At 40.1% G+C, this 11,670-nt stretch overlaps 2 protein-coding genes across 2 annotated transcripts; one reads left to right on the forward strand and one right to left on the reverse strand.

Moving 5' to 3' along the window:
- Positions 1 to 842: 842 nt before the first annotated feature.
- LOC116264608 (auxin-responsive protein SAUR78-like) lies at positions 843 to 2,522 on the reverse strand. Its single transcript, XM_031644925.2, has 2 exons — positions 2,390 to 2,522; positions 843 to 1,572 (listed from the first exon to the last, which is right to left on the reverse strand). The coding sequence occupies exon 2, from the start codon at positions 1,553 to 1,555 to the stop codon at positions 1,169 to 1,171; it is 387 nt and encodes a 128-aa protein (XP_031500785.1). The 5' UTR covers positions 1,556 to 1,572; positions 2,390 to 2,522; the 3' UTR covers positions 843 to 1,168.
- Positions 2,523 to 7,435: 4,913 nt separating this feature from the next.
- Positions 7,436 to 10,308, forward strand: LOC116263824 (17.4 kDa class III heat shock protein-like). The gene is made up of 3 exons (XM_031643613.2): positions 7,436 to 7,571; positions 8,533 to 8,776; positions 9,858 to 10,308. The coding sequence occupies exons 2-3, from the start codon at positions 8,540 to 8,542 to the stop codon at positions 10,113 to 10,115; spliced, it is 495 nt and encodes a 164-aa protein (XP_031499473.1). The 5' UTR covers positions 7,436 to 7,571; positions 8,533 to 8,539; the 3' UTR covers positions 10,116 to 10,308.
- Positions 10,309 to 11,670: the final 1,362 nt, after the last annotated feature.

Here is an 11,670-nt window from a genome sequence, read left to right on the forward strand (position 1 = left end):
CCAAGAAATAATACACCCTGAAAACTTTTCCCTCCTCTGCACAAAAACCCCAAGAGAATGGCATTATACAAGTCCTTCATCAGTTGTAAGGTCGTTTAATTTCTTAGTTTTCTTTTACGTTAAGCGATCCTTTTCAACTTGAAGGTCTCCTAGCTAAGCTCGGTTCCTAGCAAAGTGAATATTTGAATCTCTTTTTAGCCTAAACTGGTTGCTAGCCACCAGAAAGAACCATTAAAAAACAACCGATGTACGAATGAGATGGACGCACAATGATCCACAGTTCTCTTTACCTTTACTTAAAGAAGGTTAATTTGAGCATACCATGGATTTAAAGATCTCTGAGGAGTCTTGTTGGATGGGCATCCTCAAAGCTGAAGAAAAGAGTTGTACAACTGAACTGAACTGAACTCATGCACAGCCATTGTGGATGCTTCTGCCTTGTGTGGGACATAGTCGAGTCAGCTCCTACCATTCAAGTTGAAGCTATAGCTACTTCAAAAGTTCTGCTCCAAGACTTCTATCTGTGCCCGCAACCTTTGCCACAGGGTGGAAGTAGTCCGTGGTCTGTGTTTGATCTCCGAACACACCACGTGAGCTTGGTGCACTCGGCGCGCGCCACGTTTCTCTCCCTTTTGTTTTTTTATGTAGAACATGTAAGCAGCTTTGAGGTGCGAACCAATAAAAATATATCTTTCTCCTCGGCCTTCTTAATCTCGAGATCAACATTTTTCAATACCATCAAGATAGCACCTTCTAAATTTCGGGAAGTAGTTTCTACATTAGAGACCAATTTCACCATCTATCATTTGTTGAATATACACATATAAAGAGAAAGAAAGAGATTGCAAAATGAAACTAAATTATATAATGAATGTGGTACACATCCGAAAGCAACAAAATAAGATGAGAGGACACATGGTGGCCTAAGTGAACTAATTCCGTCAACCTAAGCGAAAGGGTTAATCATCAACCTCCCCCTTCACGTGGTATCGCCTGTACTATTTTATCACAGTCCATACTTACAAGTCAAGGTTACTAAATAAACGCCACTAGAATTCACGCAGCTATATATATATATATACGTGTTTATATAAAAATTATCAACTTCCCAAACTTCTATCGGATTTTCTCCTCTCAAGAATCATTTTCCAGGGAAAGTAAGTTCCACTCAGCATGCGTAGAATCCGACAAGCTCGTCTATGGACTCTTGCTGGGGGTCAGCGTTCTCTAGCATCCAGAGCAGGTGCTCGAAGAGGACCACTTCGCAGCCTACGACCACTGTGTCCGAGCCCTCTGACTTGTCGACGAGCTCGCGGACAAGGGGGTGGTTCACATGGTCCGACCTGATGACGTAGCGCCGGCGCGATTTCCCGACGTAGACGGCCTGGTAGCCAACTGGGACCTCACCAGTATCGGCGTCCAAGCACCAGCCGTCGTCCGACGGCGGTAGCTTTGAGTCAACGCTTGAGCTTGACTTTGACCGACCAATTTTGCTCAGGCCGCGCCACTTCTTGATCATGAACTTGAGCTTCCATATGGTGCCTCCCTTCGCCATCGCGGACACAGAAATGCCTGCAAGGATTCTGGATTTTAGGAAACTGGATTCTTCCAAACAAATTCCCAACTAAAACCGGTTCTCCTAGATAACCGGAATTAAAGAACGCAAAGATGAAGCAAATGTGGAACAAAATCCGGTTCACAAATTGAAAAGCAGTTGTGAGAGGATAAGTCTAGAACCGGTTCTCAGCGTTCGGCCAGGAAAAGAAAATATCGATGTGCCGAAACAAGGGCATTCGCATACAATGTGGGGAAAAATGGACCAAGAACTGCTCTGCTCCGTTACTCACATGCGAACCGGAAAACAAATGCGCGTACCGGAAAGCATGAAGCTGGACGGAACCAAGAAAATCTCGATTTACGTGAGGAAGGGAGCAGTCGGTGTTCTATTGTGATTTTGGACCGAAAAAGCATGAGACTGAGAATCAATCTTCAGTTAAATTCAGAAGCAGGATTTTGGTTTTCTGAAAACTTAATTTCCCGATCTCAAACACTCATTTTCGTCCTGCTTTTGCAGAATGTGGACCGGAAGGAAACTGTTTCACACGTCGGGAAGGAACCACCGAGGGAAAAAAAACAGGGTAGATCGATGACGGATGTATATTTTCCCGGAAAAGTTGGGCGCTGGGGAAACCAACTGAACGTGGGGAGGAGAAAACCCCGTGTTTATTTAGATATCCAAACAGGAATTTAACAAAAATTGGGAGTTGAGCGAAACTGGATTTATCATGATCGCGACTCAATGCAGATGAATCATGATTGCGGAAACAAAAGAAGAAAAAAAATGTGAGAGAATGTTTTCTGACGGAATGGGAGAACGTTTCCGACTCACCTGTTTGTAGTTGTTGTTGGTGAAACGTGAAATGGCACAGAGAGTGAGAAGAGTCTGGGAAAAATGGAAGAACTTGAAAGAAAGAGAGAAGAGGGAAGATTGGGAAGAAAGAAGGAAGCTTCCTTGCATATAAAGAGCTCCACTTGGGCGTTGGAACATGTGGGGTTTCTCTTTCGAGAATTTCCAGCCGAACTATTTTTTTTTTTTGCCGCTATCATAAAAAAAAAAACTCATCTCTTATTTCTGAATTACCTCGATATGAGTCCACTGGTTTCTTTTAAATACCAAACAAGGTCACCTTTCTCAACCAAGCAGGTTTTTTTGTTACCCTATCAGTTTATTTTCATGGTTAGTTACTTTTTTGTACTGTAAACAGTAAATACACAATACTTAAGTTGGCAGATATATTACTCTCTACTCAAATACCAAAGCAGTTTTGAACCTCGAAATGGAGAGGAGAAAAAAAAAATGATTTTTGGCTTCAGTAGCGTAGCTACATATAAGTTGACGTGGGCAGTTGCCCATGTTAGCAACAAAATTTTTATTTATTTTTACATAGTTTTACAATTATCTACTTATTTTTATATGTTGTATCCCTTCAAAAATGAGAATTTTTATAACATTGCCTGGTACCCAAAATTTTTTGGCTCCGCCACTACTTTGCAGTTTGCCCCACCATTGCAATATGCAAAACAACTAGCCATACAATGGCAAGTTTGTCTGTACCAACCAAACTGGAACAAATGATTAATAATAATTTGGCAGGTTAAATTATTCTTTCCAACTGCCAAACACAAGCTAAAGTTTTGTAAAGTTCAGTTTTCTCCAAGTGACTAAGCAGTAAGCATGATTTGCATTTGACGGTTCTCAAATTTCACATAGCCTCACCCAATGAAGGAACTTAAAGAAACTGAGCCTGAGAAAAGATGCTTTAATTTTTCCTTTGTAAAGCAGAAGGTGGTTGAACCAAGGAGTTCGCTTCTTTCCAAATGGGTCGAACAAAAGGCTCGGGCGTCAACTCCTCTCCTGGGAGCAGCGGTAACGTCCTTTTCTTCATCTTCCCCATCTCAATAGTTATGAGCAGCGATCTCTCTAAAATCTAAATCGTGGCAGCCATTTTTGACATTCACACCAGATATTTCTTGCGTTGAAAAAAAATCTCATAAACAACTAAGTATGAATTGGCATTTCCATCTTCTTATCATCACCATTCTTCGCTCCAGTTTTTATTATGTTATCTCTGATAAAAATGCTATCTCATGGAAAGATCCTCCTTGGTATCCGCAGTCCACGATGTACAATATCAACAGCTTGGTACTTGATACTATCGAAACATCTTGAAGAGATCTTGAAAGGTTGGAGCGGCAGTACAGGCAATGACTTCGGCAGCAGATTACCAGTACTTTACCTGGATCACCATACACACTCTTTCTCCGTTCACACCTTCTACGCTTTCCAACGAACTCTGATATCCAGGGTAATTGGACATGGCTTATGAATTATAAACCTAATATTTATTTAATTAATTTGAAATCGTTATTTTTATTATTTAATATGATCATTTTGAAAAGCAATTTATTTTGAATAAATGAAACCGGCACCGATAGAGACAAACATGTTGGCGGTGGGGTTCGCAAAGGCCTTCCAAACATGAACGTGGAGCCCATAACTATTCAGTGTTTTTTTGGATTTTAAAAACGGCCGTCTATCTTAGCAAAACCCTACCTGATAAAAAAAAAAATTTGACCCTTGGAACCATGTTGTTCTTCTGCTCTTAAATGACCGTTGTGCCCTTTTTCATTTTCCTTCGCATATTTGATTCCAAATTCTTATTGTTGACATTGGAGTGTCTTGAAATGTGTTCTTGAGATATTTGATCTAAGGACGCTGTCTCTACAATCAAACACGCGATTGATTGACTGAGCTGCAACACAAGCTGCCCTAGGTGCGCTGTCCCTGTCCCTGTCCAAGCCCAGCTAGGAACATGGCTGTAAAGAGACTACTAGGACAGGAACGCGGCTGTGAAGAGATGAGGCCGTATTATGTACATGTGCAGCCTGATGGTGTTAGGTTCTGGACCACTGACTCATGTACCATTACATCCAAACATGTAGGTAACGTATAAAAAGAACAAAGATCTCATGTGGTCCGGTCCAGTCTCGGTACCTGCTTCTCCGATTCGGCATGGCCATACCTAGGGTGGCGAGAAACAGGTCCGGAAAGGAACAGCAAAATACATGCAATAGAGGTCAGGTCAGAGAATCAGACAAAATTATAAATTTCAAACCGGATCAGGGCCATTCGAGTCCAATCCAACCCAAATGTGCCCAAGAAATTTGCTCCCCGTCTCTCTCGAGCCCAGTTCTCATCAATGCTGTTGCTGGAATAGCCGAAAATATTGGAACAAATTGAATTCTTTGTTTCTCTTATTGAGAAACTATCGAAAGTACAGAAATATCCAAAACTTAACAGTACAATAATAAAGTATATATATAATACTTATAGCGAAATTATTTTAAATGCGTAGGATTTGAAACAAGTGTTCAGTGCAAAGTGAGGTGGTTTTTGGTAATTTCCTTCTCGTGCTGGTTCCCTCCCTCCGTCGGCTTGTCTGTTTCGTCCCATCGCAGCCAAGGTTTTCCAATGGCTGCTCTCTCCTCCTTCGGCAACAGAATTCACCAATGTTGGATACATTTTATCGCCGTATGGTTCCAACACAAGTCGTCAAATTGGAGCAAGGGAGCCGGCAAAGGTCATGTGAAGCCCGAAGGCGACTTCGGGATCTACAGGATCGAAGCCAAGAGAGTCGGCAAAGGTCATGTGAAGGCGACTTCAGGACCTACTGGTGGCGAAGCCAAGGAAGCCAGCAAAGGTCATGTGAAGGCGACTTCAAGATCTACAAGGGTGAAGCCAAGGGAGCCGGCAAAGGTCATGTGAAGGCGACTGCAGAATCTACAGGGGTGAAGTCAAGGGAGCCGACAACGGTCATGTGAGGGCGACTTCAGAATCTATAGGGGTGAAGTCAAGGGAGCCGGCAAAGGTCATGTGAGGGCGACTTCGGTGCCTTGGTATTCTACCTGTGATGGTGAAATGTGCAAACCACCTGAGACAAACCATCTATTATGAGTCCTCACCGATTAAAATCCATAGCTAAAAATCGAGCAATTGCATGAAAACTGTATCACCTTTGCCTCGTGTAATATCGGGCGTGGCTCATTGCCCAAGGTAGAATTATGCAGTCCCTGTCAAGCCATTCAGTGCTACTCAATGACTCATCATAAAATCAATTAGTATAATGTTGTTGTCACATTTAACTTTTTTGAGTGCTGATTATGTTCTTGTAAACACAATTTTACTAGTGTATTGTTAAACGAAACTTGGAGTTGCATTATTGCAAATGATTTTTTGTGTTTATTGCGGTCTTGTAAACACGATTTTATTTGACTGTGTCATAAAACGAATCTTGTAGTTCTGTTATCGCATGATTTTTTGTCCAACTGCTTATATCACATTTTAGTAAGTGTCTTTCTATCGTAAAACTAGTCCTTACAATGTCGTTGTCGTATTTAATCTTTTTGAGTTATTATTCCCTCCTTGTAAACTTCTTTTCACTTGAGTGTTTTGGATATCCTCCTACAGTTGCATTATCACATGATTTGTTGTGCATATTGCATCCTTATAAGCACAGTTTTATTTGGGTGACTTATAAAACAAATTCTGCAATAGCATTATGGTGTTCTATTTTATAGAACTATATATTTCTGAATACATTTTTTTCGTAAAACCAATCAATACATTGTTATTGTCATATTAATTTTTTCAAGTATTTACCGTAGCCTTTTTATTATGATTTTATTTGAGTGTATCATAAATGTGTTCCTATAGTTGTGTTATCGCAAGCGGTTTTGTTTGACTGCTTATCACATCTTAATAAATGCATTTTTACCATCAAACCACTCCATACAATGTTGTTGTTATTTTCTTATAAACATGATTTTACTTGAGTGCATCGTAATCGTAAAACTGTCGTTTCTTAGCAAGATTTTTTATAAAATAACGAATTACCTAATATGCATATAGTTATGATTGCAATGATAATATGTATTTTCTTGTCCGGCCATATACTTGAATAAAAAATTGGTTAATGGCATGCAAATGATTGGTGAAGTCTTCTCGTGTCTCTAAACGCGCGGTCTCTTTCGCAGACAAAAGATTAAACAAACAAGTTTTAATTAAAAACAAAACAAATGGATTAAACTAGACATTAGAACAGGCTCATTTCCTGTCATCTACGTGATAAGAGATAATATAGATTGCTCGTTAGAGGATGGTATTCATGCCATAGAATCAGATTAATTAAATAAATTCGGTTAATTTAAGTGTTAGGAGCTTGGTAGGAACATTAGGCAGTAGTTAGGATTAAATATTAAGATTGTTAAGAAAGCAACAAATGTCTATTCTTGAATAAAATATGAAGAGAGTCGGTAACTACAACACGTGGCGAACATGGAACATGCCTATGTGCTTTCCTTTTTTTCTTAGTTGTTGCATCATACGGGACCCAATATCGAGCCAACTGAATCTTAAACATATTTTCTATGATGATGCAGGGATTAGGTAGATCGGTGGTGCATGGCAGTGCCGGAGCTAGGCTTGTGCAGGCAGTTGCCCACACCGACCTATATAATTTTAGTTTATTTGCATATTAATGATTAAACATAATTTAATTTATTATGTTGAGGTGCCCCTATTTATTATGTTAGTTGAATATGACTATCACAAGATCCAAGAAATTGAATTGCAGTCCAAGTTGAAGTTGAGAATGACTATCACAAGATCCAGGAAATTGAAATCCACTCCCAGTCCCTATTGATCTGGCTATCGCAAGATCTGGATATTGAATATCAAATACCGATTGGATGTGCTGGTTCAAACTACTGGGATCTTCGACCTTAATCAGATCCGACTCTGCGGATTCTGGTGCAGAATATTGGATCGTACCCGAAACTGTGATACTAGTATGCCAGATCACCTTCTAGACCCGTCTTGGTTGGAGGCCCTCCCTTCCTCGAGTGCTCTCGCTGTTGCAGAGGGAGGGCGTTGCCTCCCGTCCGCCATTGACGACTCTCGTCAAAGAACAAGAGGGGCACGAAGACGACGTAGAAGAAGGCAATCCTCTTAGGTGAGGTCCGCTTGACACTTAGCTTGAAATTCTTAACAAAGCTTGAATTTGTTCCGAGGGCTCGAGCTCTGCATTTGGTTGTTCTCTTTGCCTGCCTCTAATTTCTGGTGGTTTTAATCCGCGGGCATCCTGTTTTTTGGTTTCGCGAGGTTAAGATTCCCTGGTTTCTTCTGCTTTTTGTTTTTCCATGGTCGTGTTTCTTAAGGGCTTTTATTTTTTCTTGCCGGAAATGGTGTTTCCGTTTTCGGGCGTACACTCTGTTCCGGGAATGAAACCCCTTAAGTTTTTGTTCTAAGAGAATCTCGCAGAAGAACATAGTTTACCGGTCTTTCAGACATAAGCGGATAAACCCCTGTTTTGCCATAATGAGAACACTGCCATAAGGACGATTCGTAAATTGCGAACGCATGATGTTTTATGATGAAATTGAGTTTTTTTACGAGAAATTTTCACTTTGAAAGTGCGATTAGGGGCTTCGCAGTACACTTCAAACGTTTTCCTGTTCTAAGCTCTGTTTTACGTTCTCACGGTGTAGGCCTGGTTCTAACTTCAAAACAAGCGTCTTTTTGAACGAGTTTTGATGCTAGAAAAAGGTTCCTAACATGGATTTGGCGTCACTCAAGCATCTTAAAGTTTTACTTATGAACATTGGTATCTCGAAGTAAAGAAGAAGAAAGAAAATAACGGCCAATTTCTTGGGAATTAATTGACTGGAACTCCTGGGGTTTCAGACTCTGATACTGGAGTGTCGTTGGAAGCCTGTCTTTGCATTCGAAGTGACGTAGAAAACTGGTGTGATTGTTTTGTTTGATATAAATAAGGGTCTGACTAACAGGATCATTTCATTCTCATGATCTGAAACTTCACCTTCACAGTAATTTCGATTGCATTTTTCACTTCAGTACGATCTGAGCCGTAAATGGTGTTTGTTAACTGCATCTTGTTAGTGGATTTCTGCTAGTGAGAAAATGAGTTCAATGCTCGACAAGGATAACCTTGCAGACGGCGACCCCGTCTCGATGGTGAAACACTTTCTTCATTCCCCTGCTGGGCTACGGAACTTCATCCATTATACATCACAAACTCATTCACATGAATATGAAGAAAAGAATGTGGTGTCAGTGATACCAGTTGATATATTGCGAACGTCCAAGGAGTATGTCTTTTACGTGGACGTCCCTGGTTTCTCCAAAGCTGATATTCAGGTATGACAATTGATACCAGCCGTTCATTTTTTATTATCTGGGTTGCAATCTGGATTGATTTGAGACAAGGTCATCTAGTGTTTGATGCAACATATACCCAAACCACTTATACGGTTCCCGGGCATCTTATACTGATGTTGATGATGGTACACCATGCAGCTAGTTTATGTTGGTGTTTGACAAGAGATGACATGACCTGGACTGCACTCGCTTTATTTAGCTTTAAGTTCAAGTTTGTAGGCTAAAGGTTTTCGAGGTTTTGAACAGTAGGCCTTCCTGATTCACATTCATAGTGTCCAAATTTTTTGTTTTACTTCCTACGGGTTTTTTATGACATATATATTTACTGCCGTCCAGCTTCAAGAATCCAGTTTCACAAGAATTCTGAAGTTTGTTTGTTTATTGGGCTAAGGCTTCTGAAATTAGGCCCCCAACTAGACTTGGTTATATTTCTTTATGTGGAGTTTGCATCGCTCAAGTTCCTGACCAACCAAACTTTGGCCTTTACACTCCCCATGGGTTGTAAAACTAACAAGCTTAGGATTTTCATTTCCATTTTATGAACATCGATGATCTTTCCTCTTATTGTAAAGCTGTCTTTTGAGTTATGAATTTATGGGAAGCGTCGAAGAATCAGTATTGTGTGATAGGTTCGGAGGGCCATGCTTGGTGCTGGCCTATACACCATGATGATGTGGACTGTCATCTTGAGGTTGGTCCTAATTTTTGCTTTCGGAAGAAAAATGGCGAATTCTAGAACTAGAACCTGCATTTTTATGCATTCTGAGCACTTTTTGGTTGCACCGAGTTATGGGCAGTGATTGAATCGTTGCGCAACGTCATTTACGTTTTCTCCTCCCTCCCTCCTTTTGGGTTTTATGTTTCTCTTAGTTTTGTGAAATATGTGGGTTCCACGATGATCAGATTTACGACTTTGCTGTGAAGTACTCAGCCGACTTCTGAATCCAAACGATATTTCTCTGGGTCGTCACCCTTCAGCTACTTGCCTAATGAAACCAGTGGAATTCTGTGAGTTGTTATAGGAAATGCTCTTCATAGATATGGCCTGCATCCCATACAGGTAACAGTGGAAGATGAGAAGATCCTGGTTCTGAGAGGGGGAGGGAAGCGGAAAAGAGAAGAAGGAGATGAAGAGGACTGCAGATACATCCGAATGGAGAGGAGGGCATCCTCAAGGTTTGTAAGGAAATTCAATCTGCCAGATGACTCTGATGTCTCTTCAATCTCAGCAAGGTGTGAGAATGGGGTGCTAACAGTCACAGTGGCAAGGATTCCACCTTCAAGCGAGCAGAAAACGGTAGAGATCCCCATTGCCTGAGATGGGCTGCAGGGGGAAGGGCTTGCAGGAAGGTTGAAGGAATGTGATCATCATCTATTTTTGTTAGTGTAAATACCTCCTCTCCAGGTACATTAGAATGTTTTCACCTTTCTCTATGGTTTCTTACGCATGTATATGATCAACTCGTATGCCTATGAAAGTTTGCTTTGGAAGGTAATATTTTGAGTCCGGAGGAACTGTTGGTACGTTAAAACTCATTTGAATCGGCCAGTCCGGAGGAAACAGATACATACGTTTATGATTTATATTTATTAAATGTAGATTATTAGACAACAAAAATAATTACCAAAATACAGAAAATAAGTCGACTATGTTCAAGCCGTGTGTTGATGCAATGTGCCCTTTCAAGAGTGTCTGTGGGAGACTCTGTGTGACAAACTGTCAAGTATAAAAGCAGTAGAAGAAAGAGAGAGCTTGGGAACCGACTTTGTTGGCTTTATTTTTCAGAATGAAAGAGAAGAAAATGTTTTCTTCTCTCATGTTTGACAGCTCCTTTGGACAACACCCGCTTTCTCCCCGAGTAAATTTTATTCATCTTATCAGACTTGGCCTGAGAGACATGATCTGAACTTAAAGGGCTTCAGATTAAAAAAAAAAAAAAAAAAACGAGAGAAAATAGGTTGTGGAAAATTGTCAAGCAAAATAGACGGATTTAACTTGTTTCTATCTTAACGGGACCGAAGAAACCGATGTACACTGGAAGTCCCCTTCTCAAGGACTAAAAAAACACGCAATGTGATATAATGTGATTCGAGTAAAGACATAATGTGATTCGACTAGATTGAATTGGATTCACAATTATTTGACACCTAGGCTGGATAAAAAAGATTCACAGAACCATGGATGTTTTACTCATACTTATCTAAATTTTAATTTGAAAACTCAAAAAATTATGCTTCGCAATTCCATAATCCTAGTTTTTTTATGTAAATCTCGAAAATTATATTCTTCCCCAATTGTGGCATTGATAGAAGAAATAAAATTTTTGATAGGAATATGAATGTATCAAACCGAAAGAACCCTTAACTATTTCAGTTGGTAATAGAACGATCTCCTTAACTATTTCAGTTGGTAATAGAACGATCTCTAGCATGATGCCGATAGTCGGCTCACTTAAAAACTCTTGGCACATCATCGATGACTCCCTTGAAAACTTTTAGTGTGCTGCCGATGGTTTCCTTAGAAAATATTGACATGTCGCCAATAGTTTATGAGATATTAAAATATAAAATGTTAAAAGTTTCAAATATAAATGAACATCAGACCAGGTACCGGACGAACTTAATAACTAAGCATAATAACTAAGCAGGTTGGGCTTGAGCTGCCTACAAGGACTTCAAGCCAGTCTAGCTTTGTCAAAGCTTAGGTCTGCGTGGGCTGATGGGCGGCCTTATACACAATAAGAACGGTAGTTCTTTGTACATATATTTCTCCCATAAGAACAACCAACTTTATGTATTTGCAGAAGATCTTGTCGTTTCAAATGTTATAATTGAAAAAGATGTGTCAACAAGTAAAGTATAAATGCACGCTG

Source organism: Nymphaea colorata, chromosome 11, assembly GCF_008831285.2.
Source record: "Nymphaea colorata isolate Beijing-Zhang1983 chromosome 11, ASM883128v2, whole genome shotgun sequence".
In the NCBI taxonomy this organism is placed as follows: domain Eukaryota; kingdom Viridiplantae; phylum Streptophyta; class Magnoliopsida; order Nymphaeales; family Nymphaeaceae; genus Nymphaea; species Nymphaea colorata.

Coding starts and splice junctions, on each gene's coding strand:
- LOC116264608 (XM_031644925.2), bottom strand. CDS start 1,555: ATGGCGAAGGGAGGCACCATATGGAAGCTCAAGTTCATGATCAAGAAG.
- LOC116263824 (XM_031643613.2), top strand. CDS start 8,540: ATGAGTTCAATGCTCGACAAGGATAACCTTGCAGACGGCGACCCCGTC. Junction 8,777..9,857: donor TCTCCAAAGCTGATATTCAG/GTATGACAATTG, acceptor CATCCCATACAG/GTAACAGTGGAAGATGAGAA.